At 40.7% G+C, this 21,639-nt stretch overlaps 1 protein-coding gene across 5 annotated transcripts; it reads right to left on the reverse strand.

Moving 5' to 3' along the window:
- Nucleotides 1–6,533: 6,533 nt before the first annotated feature.
- usp20 (ubiquitin specific peptidase 20) lies at nucleotides 6,534–21,447 on the reverse strand. Of its 5 annotated transcripts, XM_080303574.1 has the most exons (26): nucleotides 21,067–21,205; nucleotides 20,851–20,946; nucleotides 20,630–20,737; nucleotides 20,421–20,474; nucleotides 20,062–20,124; nucleotides 19,836–19,976; nucleotides 19,590–19,692; nucleotides 19,310–19,379; nucleotides 19,025–19,138; nucleotides 18,839–18,917; nucleotides 17,440–17,956; nucleotides 17,155–17,304; nucleotides 16,343–16,482; nucleotides 15,918–16,090; nucleotides 11,365–11,459; nucleotides 11,243–11,276; nucleotides 11,105–11,150; nucleotides 10,777–10,957; nucleotides 10,519–10,645; nucleotides 10,265–10,434; nucleotides 10,015–10,096; nucleotides 8,957–9,065; nucleotides 8,770–8,872; nucleotides 8,625–8,693; nucleotides 8,374–8,542; nucleotides 6,534–7,148 (listed from the first exon to the last, which is right to left on the reverse strand). In XM_080303574.1, exons 3-25 carry the CDS (start codon nucleotides 20,705–20,707, stop codon nucleotides 8,385–8,387), a joined length of 2,856 nt encoding a protein of 951 aa, XP_080159700.1. In that variant the 5' UTR covers nucleotides 20,708–20,737; nucleotides 20,851–20,946; nucleotides 21,067–21,205; the 3' UTR covers nucleotides 6,534–7,148; nucleotides 8,374–8,384. The 5 variants fall into 5 exon arrangements, with proteins under 5 accessions (XP_080159700.1, XP_080159703.1, XP_080159699.1 ...); XM_080303577.1 differs by having other exon boundaries at nucleotides 16,343–16,455; nucleotides 20,851–21,447; XM_080303573.1 differs by having other exon boundaries at nucleotides 20,851–21,447.
- Between the last annotated feature and the right edge of the window lie 192 nt (nucleotides 21,448–21,639).

Raw genomic sequence — 21,639 nt, forward strand, 5'->3', positions numbered from 1 at the left:
AATGTGATTATTAGAGGGTATGTGCTGGTAGGGAGGGAACGCACTCATGCAAGCACATCCCAACATTTAACATGTGATGTACCTTTAACAGAACCATGAAAACGACTTCCTCATTCGACTGTCCTTCTGAATAAGGAAGTTGAAAATTAGGTCCTTGTTGGTCCTTGACCCTACTAAAAGGTGCCATGATGAAGAGATAATGAGTGTTATTCACTTCACCTGTCATTGGTCATAATGTTATGCCTTATCGGTGTAGCCTGCTTCACAGTAATGCAAAAGTCTTGAACCACACTCATTTCTTCATATTTTGCCTCAAGGAGCCAGACGTGGGGGGGGGGGGGGGGGGGGGGAGACACTGGCTGCTTTTTCACTCGTTTTCACTACAATCCTTGTGTGTGAGCATTTTTACAGATTTAGAGTTTTTTTTTCTTTTGTTTCTTTATTAAGCCTGTCAATGGAAAATTGTACTTAGTAGTCAGTATAATCTTTTAATGATATAAGTTTGCATATGGTAGAATGCTGCATGTAATTATTTGTGTGTAGAAGTATATAGTTGGTGGCATATTGAAAGGATGTCTCATCCTAGGAGGTCTGTAACATTCTAGGGTGTTCACCCCCACATCCTAGGAGCATGAGAGTTCGTACCTTGTTTTATTGTTTTATGGTAGGATTAACGTAGCTACGTCTGTTCTAGTCTAAGTGTTTTAACTGCTGGACTTCCTCACCGTGTTATCTAGGGTGAACCATCTAGGGTGGGGGAGACTAGCTTTTGTGCTTTCATAACCCTTTGATCAGCAGGACACACACACACACACACACACACAGAAGTACAAAATAAAGACCGGGGCAGTGCTCAGCGCGAGTCTCTCAGTCTGGAGACTGCCCTTGCTAGCAAGAAGTTCTGTGTGTTTCTCTTCTCTGGGTCTTTACTGAAGAAGTGTTTTAGAACATTTTCCTTAACAAAGCCATATAACACTAGCCTATGAATTCTTCAAGCATAAAAAGGCACCTAACAAACCAGCACTGTGTCTACATGTGACAGACCATTTCCAAAGAACCAACAAAGTCAATATTAAAGAGCCATTAGACAAAACCTTGGCATGGTATCTAAGCAGGGTGTGTTCTTAACTGGACAAGTGGACGACAAAAGTGGCAGGCCTAAAACCTATCTACACCACATGAACATAGTGAAATAGAAAAAAAAAATCTGGAGAACTATTGCTCAAGACCACTTGAAAAAATTACATGACAGTCTGGCTCCTTGTTAGCGAAATATAAAGAAATGAGGGGACTTTTGCACAGCTCTGTAAAAATGCTGCATCAGTTTTTTGAGGCTGATAGGAACACCCAATGTCCTGGAATCAGGCCACTGTTGAACAATTGTCAGTGAGGTTTCAAATATTTACCAAAAAGCAGCTGAAAGCAACCGTCAGTACCTTCTTGCATCACACACACACCAAAGAAAATTGGCATTTTCAAATGTAATACGAGGGAATTTTAATCATCAAACTAGTCATAAGTTATTACATCAGTTATACAGATATTAAGACATCTCATTGAATTTAGGCCAACCACTTAGGTCCCACGTTATCAAAGCAACACTACTGGCATGAGCACACGAGCCACACATTAGAGGATACAGAGAAAACAAAAGTCAATGAGATCCCGTTGTGTGTTTTAACATTTCCGATTAACTGTCCACATTTTTGAGTGAAAACTCTGCACGTGTAGCTACGCACTGTAACACAAACAAACAAACTCACAGATGAGGATAATTAAGTAATCACCATTCACGATTTCTCTACACTGCAAAGAAAGTCTGAACAAAAAAAAAACAAAAAAAAAACAAAAAAAAAAACGCTCCAGTCTTCAGGTCAGCTGTTCAGACTGTCAGCATGTCAAGCACATCTTTGATGATAGAGCTGAGATTGCACTAAGATTTGTCTTTTATTTCATTGCACTTCCCCCCCCCCCCCCCCCCCCCAAAAAAAAAACATGTATCTAAACATAATACACATATCGCCAATAACACCTCTCGTGGATACAACATGGAAATGTGCTAAAAGAAAACACATTAGAAAACAATGAACAAATCAGTGGTGTAAACAAAACAATGGAAAAAAGTAATTCTGCCTATCATGTGTTAGGACGCGCCTTTCAAAGGTTCCTGTTGTTTTTCATATAAAGCTGGAGAACAAAGGAATGATTACCTCCTGAGTTCTCATCGCTTTCCTTAATATCTCTGCATGAATGAGAGCTTTCTCGATTGAGCTTCCAAACAAATAAAGCTGTTAGAGTTAATAGTACACTGCTAGACATACATGACTAATGTAAAGGTGGATGAATGTTGGGAAATTTCCCACCTTAACAAACAGTGTGTAGGGGATTGAAGGCACTGTATTCAAAAGTAGGATGACTATAGTGCAGATAGAGTTACCCCAGCTATTATTAAGGGAAAAAGCACACATCAAACACTTAATTTTTGATCGGTATTTGTCAAAGTTTTGTTTTATTCTGCTAAGATGACTCGAACACATTAAAGGGAAACCCTATTTCTACTTTCTTGTTAGAGAGTAAAAATGTCCAAGGTCTTTTTAAATATAAAAAAATTTAAATAATTGATGAATCTGTGTCTATCTGAACTACTGTCGCCTATTTCCGCAATCAAGTTTCACATTGGATGGGTGTATTGCTGACTATACAAGCACAGTGCCAAATGTGAAGTTGTTTTGGATAAGGGGCGCCTCACTTAGCTGGAAGGCAAGAATGCCACGGGAACCAAAAGGTTAAAGTAGATATGTCACAGAATGACATATTAGAAATCTGGAAAATTTAGAGCTGAACATGCACAGTAGTGAGTCCACTCAATAGCCATGGCAAGCCAAGACACCTTTCAGAGGAAGCTCATTTCCACTGCTTGTATCCACAATCTCGTTCTTTCGGTCTTCACGCCCAGCTCTAACCATAGGTGAGGACAGAAATGTAGCATGACTAGTAAATCTACAGCTTCACCTTTACACTCATTTCTTTCTTCACCACAACAGACCGGTACAGCACCTGCATCTCTTCAGACAATATGCTATTCCCATTCTCTAGATCTAAAGATACTTGAACTCCCCTATGGGAGAAACTACTTTCCAAAGTGGAAAGAGACCTGCACCCTTTTTCGGTTGGGAACTGTGGCCTCAAACTTGGAAGTGCCAAATGTCATCCCAGCTCCAAATCATCCTAGCGCAATGTATGGCGCTTGAAAACAAAGTGTCTGGACTTCTTTAAGTTTCCTTGAAGACTTTTCACCTCTCATCCAAGAAGCTTCTTCAGTTGTAAGAGCAAATGGTGGAGAGTTCCAGATTTTAAGCCCTATTGGGAGTGTCCCCAAGAGGGTCGTGGACCCCCTGTTGATCCTCTGCCCCACACCTTTGAAAGCGGGTGTGAGGCACAATCAGTCAATGTTTCAGGTGAACCCATTGTGAGACTAAGCCCCACCCTATCAGGTGATTTACTGAGGTCAAATGGCTCAGGATGTGAGTGGTCGTTAAGGCGTCTGGGAAGGGTTCTCAAAACTGGATTATAGATGGCAGACAGTTGGTGTCTTAAACCACCACCTCTGTTCAAAGATGGTCGTTCACAGTGGACATAGATGCTTCCTTCGCTCTTCTTTCAAACCATCTGTCTTCTCTGTCCGAAATGTGAACATTGGCATCTTCAAAAGAGAGACCTGTGTCCTTTAAATGCAGATGAATAGCTGAGTCTTGTCTTGTCGAGGTGGCTCTTCTACTCTTCACTCTTCACCAATTGCTCTTAGAACTAGAGAAGCTTCTCGGATAAGAGGTGAGATGTTTTTAAGGAAACTTAAAGAAGTCCAGACGGTTTTCTTTCCAAGCTCCTTTAACTACAATAATTTGGATGAACTGAGAACCATCCTAGCAGAAGGTCACCACCTAATGAAGTCAGAAGGACCATATGATCTACCAAGCGATAGAAGTGATCTGGGCCCACCCAGCCAGAAACAATCTACCACTTCTGTACCTGAACTCTGGTGGAGCCCTGGTTGACCATTAATTCTCCACCCCCCCAAAAAACAAACAAACATTAACTTTGATTTTATTGGAAACCTAGATATATAACTACATGTACAGAGGTGAGCCAGTTTTGGCTTTATGGTTGAATTCACTGTCAATTTGTCCTGTGCCTCTATTTTGGCTCTTCTATTTGGCAAACGCAACCGGGGTGAATGATCATACTCTATTATTGAGACCCATCTGTTATGCCTCAAATTATAGCCAAAAATGATTCCTTGATACAAATGTGAAGAAATTCAGACGATTACTCCCAAATATGTGTGGGTGAACTCGTCATCAGGGAAAAATAGTAATTTCACTTAGAGGAATTTTTTATTTTTTAAAAAAAAGCAAATGACACAGAACGGGGAACACTCTGGAACAAACACCACTTTGCACCTTCATCTTACATAAAAGATTAAATAAGCCCTCACTATTATTTTCAGTCATTTGGCCCTGAAAATTTCGTTATCAAAGTACTTCTAGCTACTTTTAAACCGGCATCAGCTGAGTTGCAACATTTACCCACAGTCTACTTCTGGAGGTTTTTCACTGCCAGTCTAATACATATAATTTCTCCCTTAATGATTACTGATAAAATAGAGATTTAAAAGCAATGTATATGCACTGACACTTTATGAAAAACACCTATGGAGACTTCATGTCATGTAAATTGACAAAAAAAAGAAGAAGCATGTAATAGCTCATTAACACCATTTCTAAACCTGATTATTATTAACTGACAGTAGACTAGACTAATATAATGTAATGTAGTCTAATATATTAAAGGGAAAGAATTAGCTTATTAAAATAATGCCAAGCATTAACTACTTAAAATGTGGGGGCGACGTTTGGCAAGGGTCAGGGTTCCATTATTTATTTATTTTTTAAAAAGAACAAAAAAGGCAAGCGTGTGGTTTATCTGAAATGAGAAAGAGGATGACTAAGTTCACTTAGCTAAGCTTCTTACAGATTTGTTATCGAATTATCTCTCTTGCATTTCTGCAACATGAATTGCACACTTCAGGAAAATATCTAACATTTTATACTTATGCTAAATTTTTACAAGGTTTTTTTTTTATTTACCACCTTCAGATTGGAGTCCAAACATTGCACAGTAGTATAAAACAAAATAATAATAATAAAAAAAAGTATACATACACCGAATCAGTATAAGGAGTAACCTTATTGGTGCGACATGTTTCTTTTCTTCTTTTTTTTGCATATGTGATATCTGTTTGTGAAGCTGTTGTGTTATTTCTGCTAAATTTTTAGAAGATGGTGGGAAAAAGCACTTTGTACTTAATACTGCCCTTTAAACAAATACTGCATAATGGTCTATTGTAATAACAGGCATCTCAAAGTTAATTTACACTTAGAAATCAAAAGCTTCTGTCTCTTCTCGTCATAAAAACCAGCTCTGATGTTTTGTTGCACAAGATTCTCTTCATTAATCCTCTCTCACGCTCAACTTTCTGTTTATGCCCCATGAAAATTCCCATTTCCAAATTTCCATCTGTTAATATTCATAAACTCCTAAGTATTGATAGCTGCTTGCGTAAACTAAACAGAAGCGAGTCAACACTTCGATCATTTTGAGCACACAAAAAGATAACGGGTTGTCTGTTTGGGGTATAAAAATAAAAAATAAAAAAAAAACTCAACCTGTCAGTGAAGTGTCCTCACTTGAGCAAAGAAGAACAAAAAAAAAAACAACTTTTTTTTCATGCATTTATACCCAAAGTCTTTTGGAACATGCATTTTTGTAGTCTGTAAACCCTTTTAAACAAATTCAAACCTGAAAAGACCCACAGTCCTGAGTGCTTTTAAAGAGGACATATTATATACCACTTTAACATGTTGATGCAGGCTTTACATGTCCCCGAAATGTTTAAGGTTCAGCTTATACCCCCAGTTTTCAACAGACGCTTTCAGTGCCTGTAGCTTTAAATTAAAAGTGCTGCTGGTGCCCAATCTCCTTTTCAGGAAGTGGTCTGTAAGACACACACGGGAGCAGCCGAAAGCACCACCCAGTGAGAGCAGTACAGCACAGTGTGCCACATAGACGTGAATGAGAGACTCTGATGTTTCTATCATTCTCAGTGTGATCATTTTACATGCAACACAAAGCAATCACAAACAACCACTGATTTGAGCTCATGATTATGAACCATGGATCAATTCAAAAACTGAAACTTTAGCAATGCAGCTTTAAAAACTGGCTCATAACTGGCGACAGGTTACAAGCCAGGTTGTAGTTTGTGTCTTCATATTTCACACTCATTTCATTGTCTGTAAACAAAAACTGAAGATTATGTAAATGAGGTCAGCTGTAGTGGGATTTTAAACGTGCTGAAATGCAGTACAGGGTGCGATGAGGAGAGATGCAAAGAGACGTAAAGGACCGAGCTGAGCTTGGACTAAAGCAGTAAAGGTGACATGAAAACACAGAAATGTACACCGGGGCAGGTCTGTTGTATTCAGGTGCATCTATTCACCAGTGGGGCCTGTATGTAACTACATGCAATATCTCTAGAGATGCTCTTTTGCCATCTTTTGTGGAAAAACAAAGTAGATATGCATAATATGTCCCCTTTAAAGATCAAAGTGTCCGACTGTGATTTATCTGACATCCCTCTCGTCATGGCCGTACCTGCTGATATGTAACTAAATAACAAAAAGCACTGTTAATGTCTCTGGGTTTGCTTCCAGGGAAGAAGAGAAGTCCTCAAAAGCAACACACTGTAATTCTATTCTCCGCAGCATTTCGTCTTGTAATACTTGCAGCCGTCTGCCCGTTTAGCATTATACAACACCATGTCACTACAGCGGCCACTGAGACACCACAGCTACCAAAAACAGCTCCAGGGATGTGACAACATCTTATTTGTACACCTCAACATTAAGGATCAAAGTTATCCAACAAATAAACCGTGTTGTTTTTAGGTAGCGTTTTCTCTTGCTGCAACATGGCTTCAGAATAACATGCTGCTACATTTACAAAGTGCTCAAGATGGGGCTTCTTCACCGTGGTGCAAATTCCTCAGCTTCCTGTGAGGACAAGAGTGGAAAAAGGGCTCAGAAGACCTGGGGATGATAAAAGTTGAGAAACAGTTTGAGAATGAGCAGACCCTTAGTGAGGCATCATCTCCAACTCTATATTTTGGATTTATAGCAGTTAAGAGACCATATATCCTTCTTTCTGCTGATTTACCCAAATACACTAAAAGGCATACCTGAATCCACTCTGTGTATATACAGCATATATAGGGATATGTATGTTTATAAGTACAGTGTTGTGCAAATGTCTTGAGCCACCTCTCACTGCTATATATTTTCCAAAAAAATTCCAGACATTTATTGAATCCTGCAAACATACACGGAAATACAGAGTTTGTACAGTTCTAACAAGTTCAGCAACAGAGCTTCAGGCCTTTTGTTCTCTTCTCTGTCAAGATGATCCCACGCTGCTTCAATAATGTTGAGGTCTGGGCTCTGAGGAGGCATTTTATTGCGATTTTTGAATCACTTATTGCTAAAAGATGAAGCTGTTACCAATCAGACACTTTCTAGATGGCATATCATGGTGAATCAATATCTGACAATACTTATTATATTTGTTTCATCACAAATCCCACAAACCAAGGCAGCAACTCCCCCGTGTTTTACAGATGGCTGTAGACACTCACTGTTGGACCTCTTCTGACCGCCACCATACATGTTGATAATAAGTTTTAAATGTGGATCCCCTGCTCTGTGATCAGAATTTACACCAAAAATACAGAATCTGAATTCCTTTGTTTATAAGACCTGTTGCCACTGATTTTCACTCCAGCTCCTGTGTAATTACACACACCTCAGCCACTTCAGATAACAGGAGATGAAGTCCAGATGCAACTTTTAGGTCCATTTTTTCACGTTTTTGAGGCCTGCCAGGTCGTCTTTATCCAGGTTCCTTAATTTTTTTTAGGACACACTGCACACCATGTGGAGATGTGCCAAATTTAAAGCTAATAGCTCTGTGTTGTGTAACTGTCTTATGTTTGGATTTGGGGTGTTTTTTTATAGATTCAACTCAAGGAAATGGGAACAAATAATCTTCGTGACAGGCTCCTAATAACAAAGTGCCTAAAGATACGATTTAAAATTAAACAACAAACATTAAACAAATTTCCTCTGAAAATGGTCAGGTACGAGGACTGGACTCAAAATGAGGCCAGAGAACTATTGCTAAAGATCACTTTTAAAAAATTCAAAAACATCAGTCTCAAAAGTTTTGCACAGTAATGAAGCAAAGTGTAAAGATTCCAACCTCTCTTTATCTCAAAGTGCTCTCGTCTCTGCCTCAATCTTCCTCTCTCCGTGAAGGGTGTCGGGGTCAGCCGGGGCCACCGTCTGTCTCACTGCAATCTCAGGGCCTCCGCCATAAATTCCCAACAAGTACTGCCAAGTCTCCTCTGAGATCTGACCATAGTCTGCACCTGTGGTGAAAAAACACGCAATGTCTAAAAACAGTACATTGATTTTCTACCTTTATGTCCTTTTCAACCTCCTCAGACTTACCTTGCTTTAGCTGTATATGTCCTCCTTTCATAACACCGATTTTACTGTTGTCGATGGGACCGGGTGGCTCTGGGAAAAGGAAAGTATAAAAGTATTTGGTAAAGAGAGAAAGATGGGAACTCGAATGCGCTGCTACTCATCGTACCATTGTCTTTGCCCTTCACAAAGCTCTCCCACTCTCTGAACCACTGCATGCTGATACACAGGATCACTGTTGGAGCCTCCTCAGCTTGAAACTCTTTGTTCAGCTACACACAAGAGAAAAAAAAAGTTCATTCAACACAAAGACACTTTAGCACAAAGGTAAACTTTTGCATAACACACACGTTTACCTTGATGAAGGTGTCAATTTCTGTTTTTCTGCGTTTAGCTAGAGCTTCAATCTCCACCTGACAGATTGCACACATGTAGAGGTGGTTGACTGCTGGGCCACCTCCGAAGCTGAAAGCAGAAAAAATCCGTAACAGAGAGATTAACACATGATTTGATAAGGAAGTATAAGGCCTTTTTGTTGGTCTTTACATCAATGCTGAGATGCATGTCATCTTTAAATGGGTGCTGCTGCCTAATATAATCAAAGTGGTCAACAATGTTGCTACATGACATAACCATTCAGCTCTTATGCCGAGTGACAGTTTTGGTCATTTTGATCCTAAACAGCAGCAGCGTCTGGTTTCTTTTTTAATACAGACAAAAGTACTGAGTGACACCTCTTCAACCTTTTTCAGGTATAAAAATCAAGCACCTAACCACGCAGCTTGACTTTACACACGTTGGTGAAAGAGTGGGTCATTCTAAAGCGCTCAGTGAATTCAAGTGTGGTGCTGTAATACAATGCTACCGTTGGAACAAGTCAGTTTGCGACATTTCCTTCCTCCTAGCTCAACCTCCTTGTTCTAAGTGCTATTACTGCAAAGCAGAAGTGCTTGGCACCAAAGCAACTCAGCCACAAAGTGACTGTCACTTTTGTGTGTCTGATTTCAAGAGTGCTGGTCGAGATCTGTGTAAATAGTTTTGTAAATCAGACAACTTGTTCTGTTTCACTGTATATACTGAACACTACAGGAGTGAGAAGCCTTCAATCATTAAAACCTCTTTTCTCTTGTTTACTGGATAGGGGTTTAGGTGAGCAAATTGTCTTTTGTTTGACTCTTAATTTGGTCAGGGAAGATTAGGGACCTTTGGAGATCTTTTGTTTGTTTCATTGCCATAGCTCACTGCTGAAGTCAATAAATAGCTGCATAGCATTTGCAATTGCTCTGTGTTTTGGCTCTTTCTTGGGTGGAGTTGGAGTGGGGAAATCACATTTCTTGTTACGCCCAGGTTATCCCAGGCCAAGGTCGTAACATAGTCATACTGAGGTTTGTTTGGCAGCATGGAGCACGTTTACCTGTTGTAAAGGTATTCCCACACGTTCTGGGGAACAATCACAACCAGATCATCTATGTAGTGGTATTTATTAGGAGGGATCCCTGCACAGAGATGAAACACGTTAATAAAGACAGTGCAGGCATGTTTTTCTAATCAAGACAAGTCAGTGGACGACTTAATAAAAATATTTATACCAAGCTGCAGGCTGAGCCATGAAAGTAAAGCGAGCAATTCTGATTTTAAAGAAGAGACTTATTAACCACACATACCGCCATGTTGACAAAGAAACGTGTGGTTGCTGATGGGGCCTGGCTCAGCGAAGGTGTTGAACTTGTTGAGCCATTCTCTGGAGATGTAAAACTGCAGCAGGCTGGGCTCCTTCATATTGGCCAGAGCCACCACCTTCTGCCTCTCTCTCACAGCCTCCTCGCTACTTTTCCTGCACGAGTACAATAGAAATAAATCACTTAACACATCTTGGACGAATTAGCGTAGAGTCTATGTAAATGACGCCTTTGCTCACCTATAGAACAACACATAAGCCTCTGCGTTCTGCACCACCGTCTCATGGACTTCGGTAACATACTGGTCATCAAACTCATACCACTGGCCGTTGATTACATTCTGACAGTAAGCTATGTAGTGCCCACCTGCACCCATAAACAGCATGACAAAACATATTAGAGACAGATGCTAATCGGATATGTGTTTTGCTCGCTCTGTGAGAAATATTGCCCACGGGGGAAATAATATATCAACAGGAAACTTTGTGGTCTCATACTTCCTGCAGTGCCATGGTGGCAAATGACTGACAGCAAGTCGTAAGTGGTAACTTGCGATGGACTCTCTTTAGCCAGGAAAGGTCGCATGTCGAGGCCCTCGAGCGGGAAGGACACGTGGCTGCTTATCTTGAAAGAATACATGACCTCGTGCCGAAAACGTTTCAGGTGAATGCACAGAATCTATGCAGCAAATACAGGACAAAACAAGGAAATTAAAGATGGCATTATGCAGCAGATTGCAAATGAAACCGATGTGTTATCTACTGAAAGAAAGTGCTGAGCTAAAAAAAAAAAAAAGTAAAAAGAAAAAAGAAAAGAAAACCGCACCTCTGGAAGTCTAAGCACTTTGCAGTATTTGACACCATTTCTCAACCTGTAGAAAAGAAAACACTGTGTGAATAAATGCATACAAGTACTCTCCTTTTAAATCAAGGATATATATTTCAAGCATTTAATTTGACGCACTTTTTACATCTCTCACAGCTGTACATGTTATCCCCTGGGAAAAAACAAAGAAAATGAATGGAAATTGAAATTCTGACATATAAACTATGCTAGTATTGGAGCATTATTAGAGCACCAATTACCTTTGAGTTCATCTGCAGCAAAAAAAGCAGCAAGGCAGTCCTCTAGTGTTACCATGGGCCCCCAAAACCAACTGGGGATACATGAGACTACAAACCTGCACAACACAAACACAAATACTCATAACAAAAAAAAACCAAAGCAAGCTGGAGAAATATTAGCTTTAAAAGGCAACTCTAAACTTCAGCGCAGTTGATCACATAGTGAAAATGTTTCCCCTTTTTCAATTAGTCATTTTTAATCATTCTTACTAATAAGCCTGAATATTCTTTAAGCTTGATTCTCAGACAAAACAAAGTGAGTTAGAGGATGGACTGATGTGAAAGTTAGAACATCTGGAAAACTGCAATTCCTTGAAATGGCCGTTTGGGGCTGGCTCCAAAAGCGAGTCAAAATTATATTTATTGTATTAAGAATTAAGGTTATTGGGGGCGTGACTTAATAACTGGAAATCTTAAGGTTACAGATGTCCGCTATAATCACTAGAGTCTTTGCAAAGACTCCACCAGAGCTAATTAAAGCTAACTGAAGTCACTCGCCCTTTCTGAGGCGACTTTGGGTTAATTTGATAAGAATTACCTGCCAATAACTAAAAAATGGAGTAACAATTCATCCAAAAGCACTCATATAAATAATTATAAATCACTCAAGTGTTTTCCATTGTAACCACCAAATTTCCATTGGAGAATAGCTTCAAATCATAATGTAATTTTGTTGCTTTTATTTTGAAGGCGGATGTCTGTTTTTTAAGTAGTTTTTAAAAATGACTTTGACTTCTAAGAATTTATTTACTGAAGTTGGAGGTAAAGTTGTATGCTTAGTTTGTGTAGAGCAGATTAGTGTGATTCACCACTGAATCACCACGATGAAAAGATGAATACAAGATGAAACACGTAGACTTGAAGAACTTGACTGTTTTAGAGAGTGAAAGTTTTAAACATCCACGTATGGGGTGGTCAAGACCAGCTTTGTGAGTTCCCACAAAAACAACTGAAAAACAGTAAAAATATTCTCAGTAAGAATATTTTTACTTTTTGGGCCGGACTAACACACCTTGATAAAACAGCATTTGAAAATGTGCAAACTGTTAACAGGAAGGAACGAGGACATTTCGGGGAAATCTAAAGCTTCGGCTGAAAACAAAGCAGACAATTTTGACTTTTCCTCCTTGCCACCGGATGAGAAATGTGATATCTGCAACACAGCCCAATATAAGTCTATGTACACGTGAAACAAGAGAGTTTGACATCATGGAGGAGCTGGAGTGATTCGTCCATGACGGTAACCGCATGCTTGGATAGGCTGGAGCTGAAACGGCACAAACTGGCAGGTGTTACAACGAATGGCTGTCTAAATCTGAAGAAAGATAAAGTGACTGAAATGAACACAGAACTGAAATTGATGTTTTTGCACACCAGGAAGTGTTGTGTAAGTCATTGCTAAAAATGAACCATGTTGCAAGAGCAAAAGCACCGAATCATTAGTATTTCACATCATCATCACTGCTGGATCTTTATTGCTCTCTCATAGAGGAGAGATTTCCGTGTATCAGAAGACGCTCTTTGGCTCTACCTTCATATGTCAATAAATATGCTTAGTGACTAAGTTTAACAAATCCCCTCTCAGTGATGATCACCTGTCTGCTGTCCTTCATATTTCTACCTGCAGCGCTCCACAACAGTCCCGGTTTCTCATGGGGAAAAAGCTGACCCCTGTGTTAGCTGATAACAGCATTGTCAAAACACGGCCACTTCTGTTTCCATAATATCAAGATTGCAACAGCCGTGAAGGTAAAAGTCAAAGCTTTGAAACAAGACTTCATAAACTAGTCTGTGCCATCACAGCAGAGTAGTAATGTGAACATGAATTTTTGAGCTATGATGACGCAAACAAAGCGTAGGAGTATGACCTTATAGGTCAGATCTTATCTGCACTCCTTCCTGAGGGAGATATCTGGCTCTTTAGTCTCCGGATGCTCTGCCTGTATAGTGCCAACATACGTGCACAGGTAGTTTGATGGTGATTTTTGGAAAAATACACTTACCAATGAGACCGAACCAAAAGAGTACCGTAATTGTCGGGCTATAAGCCGCTACTTTTTGCACAAGCGTTGAACCCTGCCGCTTTTAGTCAGGTGCGGCTTTTCTATGGATTATCCATGAGTTTTGTCATATCATAAGACGATTTTTTTGTTTGTTCCGCTGTTGTACGGCACTACGTTGCCTGGCGGAAGGGCATATGATCAGACACACAGTATCGGGGTTCAAGAGTGGTATGTTGGTCACATGTCCATCCGCCAGGCAACGTAGTGCCGTACGAAGTAGCGCGAAAAACAAAATTCAAAGTAGCGCTACGCGTTCAGTGGGAGGCGTGGATGACGAGCGGCGATAAACTTGCGAAAAGCAAGTTATGCTCAACTCCACCAGTGGATTCTGACAGCGTGGAAAAGTGTGAAAACATCCACGATCACCAACGGATTTTGAAGGGCTGTACTGCTGCATGATGGAGAGGAGGACACCGCCACGGCCCTTCAGAGGGTGTTCGACTCTGACACTGACAACGAGGATTTCTTTGGTTTTGAAAGTGACAACGAAGGAGAGAAGAAGAGTGGATGACGAAGCCATCCTGAGCCTGTTAGTATCCGACACTGGAGGAGAGGACTTTGGTGGTTTTAGTGCGCAGGAAGAAGAGAAAGATGGTGAATGACTGACTTTTCTTGTTAAAGCCGTGTCACTGCACCTGACCCTAAAAGGTAGGCCGAATCTATTTTTCTGGTGTGCTGTAGGTTACTGTTATGTACTACATTTGTTACTCGTTTATGAAGCACAGCACATGTTTCGTACTTGTAATTACCGGTACTTGTACATATACCTAAAAAGTTATGCAAATATGTACCCGTAACTTGTTTTTCAAAATATTAATAAAAGGGATGTCTCCAAACAGCCATCTCTTTCCTGACAATTCCCTTTGTGCATATTCTCTTACATATGATAAGTCAACATTGAAACACCTGCGGCTTTTAGTCAGGTGCGGCTAATGTATGTACAAAACAGGATTTTCCCCTGATTTTAGCTTGTGCGGCTAATACTTAACACACTGTTTGCTGCTATAACTACACATGTTTCTTTTTCAGCTATTTATTTATGAGTGACTTATGTATGTATGTATGTATATATATGTATATATTGTACTATTCTTAGTTAGTGTATTGTCTGTCTTGTCTTAATGTTGGTTTATAATGGAGCACTGTAACAAAAAATAATTTCCCCCAGGGATCAATAAAGTATTCTGATTCTGATTCTGATATTCAGGTGCGCTTTGTAGTCCGGGAAATACAGTAATGTTTTAAGCCAAAAAACAAAAACAGTAATGAGTTCAAAGATGCTCTAAGTCAGCAGAATTTTTTAAAAAGAGAATAAATCTGGGTTAAACAATAAAAGCCCTCTTCCACCATTGCTTGAGTGTTATTATGAAATCAAAGGAGTAGCTTTTAAAGGGAACCCCGGCTATTAACACATGTTTGCGCTAAAATATGCACTGTGCTTCCAATAACATATATGTGGTATTAAAATACGCCAAATGTTTTCCTTTTAGGCACATTTTATACAAAACCGATTTACCAGTAGGCCGTCATTGTTATTTACTTCTCAGTGCACTCTGGGTCTCTGTCGGGGATGCATAATTTGGCACGACACCATTGCCACTGGCAAGCAGTAGCTGCATAGACACCAGTAGTTTTCCCTCACTTTCACATCCTTGTGTGACGGATTGTTTTCATCTTCATCTAAACTAAGTATTGGTTGACTATTTTCATCCTCTCTCAGATTGTTCTGGTTCAAACTGGAAAGGTTGAACAGAACCCATTTCCAGGGCACTGCTAACTGTTAACTCGATGCGGTGCAACCGTGTGACGTCACTATCCAGAGTATTTTTGCTGAAAAGTGTAAGTGTAGTGCTTTTCAGAGCCACCTTAAGTTTACCAAATCTGTCCAACCAATGAGTAACTGAGTGACTCTAGATGGCCTCTCTACATGTCCTACACACAAACTTTATCTGTTTATCAGCACATTTTCAGAAAAAAATGTGATAAATCATTGAAGGAAGTTATCTATGAGGCATCACCTGCAATACACTTCCTCTAACTAGCAAAGTGATTGCTAGTTAGAGGAAATAAACTATTCATTTTTTAGATCTATTTAGTTTATAGATCTGGCATAGCACATGCGTTCATCTTCATCATCGAACACACAGACACGTGTTGCAGCACCTACTGAAAAGACTAGCTAAATAAGAAGCTTTTGTAGTTTTATGATTCGTTTTCAGGAAATACCGACAGGCCAAGCAAGTTTCTACTCGCTGTTAATTCTGTAAAAATGTTACCTTGCAGGCATATAGAAAGCTTATCTAACTACATCTGAAGTTACAGGAAACTAAAGTCAGAAACATACCAGATTAAAAGTATATCGGTAACATCAGCAGTCAACATTATGCACAACTAAGGGTCAAACATGCAAACGTCGTCTCAGCCTTTTTCAATTATATTTCATTCACTGACCGCCGTATGGAGTCCATGATGTAGGAGATCCACCCCTGCGAGCCGTAAGTGTCAGGGCACACACCAGTCTTCACCGGCAGGTTCTGATGGATGGATGAATGGAGCTTTGCTAGGTCTTCTTTACCAGGAATAGGGAGGGATAAGTCCTGGAAGGTTTCCACTGTAGTTGAGACCTGTACCAAATTCAGAGAACCAGTTTAAACAGCATACCTCTAGCAGTAAAAGAGCAATTATGAATGTGTTTTAATCACTCTAATTACACAAAAAAGTCTGTATAATACTGAAATGAAATAATTGCACAAGTCACTTCATTTCATTTAAACCTGCTTTGATAGGAAATGTAATATAATTTAACAAATAAACATATTTTATCAAGCGTATACTCTACCTCCCCCTTGTGTTCAAATATGTGAAGTGCATCTTACCCTGTCACAGGTCAAACACTGGACTAGACTGAGGATCGAACCATCAAAGATGTCCGAGATCACACTGCGATAGTGAGACTGTTTTTTCTTCCTGGCACTGAGCAGCAGCTGAGCTGGAAGACACATGATGGGAGGGAGGGCTGGCTTCAGAAGACAAAGGCAGAGAGCATCTCAAAGAGTGCCACCTTAACTAACATCTTTGTAACTGTGTATACTCAAACTGAAAATGACTTTCAGATACTATTCATCAGCTACACATACCTTTTAATGCCTGCCACTAATTCATTCATCCTTCACTTGTCCAGTTTTCTCATTTTTTAAAGGCCACACTGCACACCATGATGAGACATCCCAAGTTTTCAGCTAATATGTGTCAAAGTACTACTTTATGCCTATCAAACTGTGTTATCATTGACATTTTAAATTCAGCCAAAGAAATGGGAATAAATTATGTGGGTTTTTTTCAACCGACTGACGGTTTGAATGATACACGAGTCACGTGAGCCTCCACAGTCACCTGACCTAAACCTTGGAGTGAAAATGAGTGTAAAAGCAGCCAACATCTCCAAAAATAAAAAACTTAGAAAGACTCAAGAACTCCACTTTGGACAGTGTGATTCTACAGGCAAAGACTCGCCTGCTTCATATGTGAAACATTAAGAAGCATCCTATGTTGTTTACTTACAGTTCTGTACATGCGACTACCACGGTAGTGCGGTAAAAATGTGTTTTACCGAGGCAAATGTTTCTCAACCTGGGGACTCTGTTAAAATTGTGAAGCATCTTGAGCAGTCTATGAGAAATTTTCTCACCTTTTTTGAAGGAGTATGCAGGTCCTGAAGAGCGGAGAGGGCTGGACCGGGGGGGACTGGAGGACAGTTTGGGATGCAGCTCTTGAAGGGTGCGCACAGGACTGCAGGGAGTGGACTGGGGCTGGGTCATCGATGCTTCATTGTCTGGCTCTAGAAAACATCACAGTGGAAACACAAACTTAATGATAACTGATGATATTCTACAATACATAACTGAATAATCCAATATATAAATATATAGATATATAAATATATAAAATCACTGTATTCCTGCTGGTCTTGTACCTGAGCTGTTGTTGCTCGGGACTTGACTTTGCCCTGTGTTAGACGTCTGATGGTTTTCCTGACTTTGGACCTCTGTGTTTGGGGCTGCAGGCTCCTCTTCATCCTCCGCCCTCCTTTCTGGAAACCCTTCCTCAACTGCTGTGTCCACATCAGCATCTTCATCCATCTCTTGTGAGCCTCCATGGAGCGGGGAGCCGGGTAACCTCCTTTCTTTAAGCCTCTCCTTCTCAGAGATCACTGTACCACTACTGACGTCCCCCATTCCACCTGCCGGTGACCGTATCCCATCACACTCATCCTGGATGAGCAGCTCGCTGTCACCCACCCCTCCTCCCTCCCCTCGGTCACTACTGGAGCCAGAGTCACAGGAGAGGAACTCATCCTCAGAGGGGGAGCGGTCTCCGTCTCTTCTGTCCTCCCCGTCGCTCCCGTCGTAGCCCACGCTACACTCCGACAGAGGCTCCTTCAGCTCTTCGTGTAGCTGGTCCATCAGACAGCGCAAGAACTCCTGAGTGTCCTGGACAACACAGAAACCTTATATTAACTGCATGGATAGGGCCGCATTCACAGAGAACATTTGTAAATGGACAATAGATAAACACAAATATTGCAAGCAAAAAGACAGAAACATTGGAGTAACAAGAAATCTGTTTGCACATTAGCGAGATACCATGTGCCAATCACAGCCACTGCGTAAACAGACAAATCAAACATTAACTAAGCCACCGAGAAAATATGGAAAAAATAACAAGAAACTGGATTGGAGATATCTCGATACTGTGTGACTGTCTGCATTTTCTCTTTAAATAGGATCAGACAAACTAAAATACTAAGTCTGACTTGAAGTTTATCCTTAGACGTGCCATGAAACATAACTGGGTAAAAATGAAGCCCTCGGTCTTTTCAGTATTCAAATATGAAGGATACAGAACAACAGAAGTAAAGCCTGTGTTATTCCAAGGAGCAGTTATCTTTCAGATTAAGCAGCCTCTCAGAAGGGAAAGGGAAATTCAATTCCTGTCTTTATGTTAAAAGAAAAAAAATCCATTTCCTATTACTTTGTCTAGTTCCCCCTCCAGACAAATGGCATTTGACGGAAGGCTTGTAGTCTAACAATGAAAGTGATTAAAGATAAAGGAAAACAGGAATTAACACTAATGTGGATTTCTCTTTGTCAAAGGCCAATCAACCATGTTTGTGTACTTGCTTTAACTGCCACAAGGGGGAGACAAACTGCAGATTTAAAACTGAGTCAAAAATAATGGACTGCACTTTAAAATACACAACCGAGTAATCTTGTGAAAAGCATTTTTTGCAAATCCAAGGGTTTAATGATATAAAATCCAATAAAAGGACAGTGTCAAGATGCTGTTGAAACATGCCGGGCGGACAGCCCTACCTGCTGAGCGTAACCACGAAACATGGGGTTCACCAGTTTGATGCCGTGGGACAGGCTGGTAGGGACAACATAGCTGGGCCTGAGAGGGGAGTAGTAATAAGAGACATGCAATTATGTTTTCATTTTAATGACTAAACACTAGTTTGTTGTCCAGTTTACATACAATCACTGTGATGCTTTAATTACCGTTTTTTATGCCAGAGTTCTGAGATGAGTTTCTGGTAGCTCTTACACAAAGCAGGCTTCTTGTCAGTCCTTACCAATCCACCGCAGTCCAGAAAAAACTGAGTGAGAGGAGGGCTAATGAGGGGGCAGAGGGACAGCTGAGGTTAAAGCACCTCTAACATTAGTAGTAGATGTAAAACAAAAGAGAAGCTTTATTGTTTGACTGAAATATGTCCAATGATTAACCTGATTAAAACCAAAACAAACATTAAAGTTGTTCTACATTTTAGGAGGAAAAGCACGCACCAGTTGGACAGGGCTTGAAGAGCTGCGTTCATGTAGCAGGAATTTCCAATGTTTTTCATTCCTGTCAACCCTACAAACAAAGATCCAAAAAAAGATCACCAATCATGAAACACTTTATCCTCTCAGAAAGCGTTCAAACTAAACATCTTAGACATAAAGACTGCTGTACAAGTCAGAGAGAAAAGAAAAACCTTCAAGGCCTGAATAACAAGAAACCAGGGCAACTTTGACCACCAGTCTAGAAATGTTTGAAGCTGATCAAGCATGCATGCATATATACCTCTGGGTTTAAGCTCATCCTCTTCTGACTCTGAGCCTTCTTCTTCGGCCACAGCAATCGGTACCGCTTTGAGTGGGTGACCAACTGTCTGGGGAGAGGTTTCCTAGAAAGAGAATAAACAAATATTATAAGCATCTTGTGTGTGTGTGTGTGTGTGTGTGTGTGTATTTCTTGTTCTTATGTTAAAATGTAAATTCCACTAGTAAGACACTTAACATAAAAACATGAGCTGGGTTGAACTCATACCTGCTCTGTAGCTTTACAGAGGTGTGCTGCAGCAGCTACGGGCACCAGGGCCGGCCTGTGCTCCAGAAACACCTCTCGCTCACACACATAACACCAGATCCTGAACGTTGTCAGATTCACGGTAAGGTTGTGCTTCTTAGCCTAAAAAGGAAGCACACAATCTGCTTATAGACTACTAATTTAAAAAAAGGGGCTTGCAAATAAATTTTGTATGAAAGGGCCGTACCTGTGCATGCAGGGTGCTGTGATCAGAGTAGGACTCTCCGCACCCGACATACGGGCAGTCATTCTGCAAATCAGACACAATGTAAGATAGGATCTCCTTCCTTTTTGCTTCTCTGTTCAGAATCCAAAAATCAATCAACACCCTTTATCGCTTTCCTGAACTGAAGAGGAACTGCATTTTTAAGCACATTTATACTCCACGCTAACATTAATTATACAGCATTCACCTGGCCCTCCAGTCTCTGATGATATATGCTAAGCGCAGTGTTGGCTTAGAAGTTAAGCCACCTTTTAGCTTTATAGCTAACTATTTGAGATAATAACGTAAGGTATTTAACAGGATCTAAGTCCTAACCTTACCTGTAGACAGGCCCACAGGTTTGGACCACCAGCTCCACATGACTGACAAGTTCCCTACAGGCAATATTAACACAACATAGTAAAGAAGAAGAAGTTTATATGCATGGATATTACATGAGCACAACACAGCTGAAGTGCTTATTTCAGTCGCCATCCACAACAGGGTATATTTTACATCTGACAGCAGCTTCACTGTATGAAAAGCGCACCTTAGACTTCTGCAGAAGGTCCTCCTTTGTCACCTCGCCTATTGAATCGAGGTGGAGGCAAACGTCTTGTTCAGCCATAGTTACCAACTATCTTCTTCTGGTGGACGTCTGCAAACGTGACAGGCCATTAATAGCAATAAAGTCTTCAGAAAGGGGCTGCTGTAAGCTAACGCTAGCTCCATCACCTCAACACCAAATACACAGACAGACATCGCACTCACCTCGTCTCTGGCTGATAGCTCAAAAGCAGATGCAGCAGCAGCTGTAGTCTGTCATTACCGCGAAGACAACAAGCCCCTAAACAGAAGCTGTCAACCCTGCAAAGGTAAAGGCCTTCTGTTTACCCACCAAAGCTCACGAAACATCTCCTGGCCCGCAGCGACGTGCTTTACAAAGGGCTCACAAACAGGAGCGGCTACCGCGACCCGAAATCTTACTTTTCATGTCCGTGCAAACAGCTCGTGCTGAATGCGAGCAGGTGACAGTATGCTAGCAAGACACCGAGGAGGTGACGCGATATCCCGGCAAACCATCCCCAAACAACCTCCCCCCCGCGCCACCTCCATCTGCAGAGAGGCCCGGCACGGCACGCACGACCACTGGGGACGACGTCAGGCTGAAGGAGGAGACGTCAGCCCCGGCCACCGTTAGGTCAGCACATGCAAATTCAGTTCCGCTGATGAAAATGAAGGCTCTCTTCTTTTTTAATAATAGATCTGTTTCCTGATTAACATTTGATTCATAACTATTTTATTTGTATATATAGATACATTCAGATTCATAAACCGCAAAGTGCGCTTCGATTTCGTAAAAGTCCCTATTTACGGAAGTGACATAATACTGTACGTATGTCAGAGGTACGTAGGTTAAATGGGTCCCTCGAGTCCATCGGTTGACTGTTTACAGTGCCGTGAAAAAACGAGTGTGTCTCCTTCCCCATTTGTCTTTTCTTGTTTAGTTTAGTTTTTCTTGTTTGATTGTTTGGTTTTGTTTTGTTCTTTTGTTTTTTG

The sequence above is a fragment of the Astatotilapia calliptera genome, chromosome 7 (assembly GCF_964374335.1).
Source record: "Astatotilapia calliptera chromosome 7, fAstCal68.1, whole genome shotgun sequence".
NCBI lineage: Eukaryota > Metazoa > Chordata > Actinopteri > Cichliformes > Cichlidae > Astatotilapia > Astatotilapia calliptera.

Excerpts from the sequence above, each read along its gene's own strand:
- usp20 (XM_080303573.1), bottom strand. The coding sequence starts at position 20,707 with ATGGCTGAACAAGACGTTTGCCTCCACCTCGATTCAATAGGCGAGGTG. Across the intron at positions 19,977-20,061 it reads ACAGCACCCTGCATGCACAG|GCTAAGAAGCACAACCTTAC; the intron begins GTACGGCCCTTT and ends CTTCCTTTTTAG. Across the intron at positions 10,646-10,776 it reads CCACCATGGCACTGCAGGAA|GTGGGCACTACATAGCTTAC; the intron begins GTATGAGACCAC and ends TTATGGGTGCAG.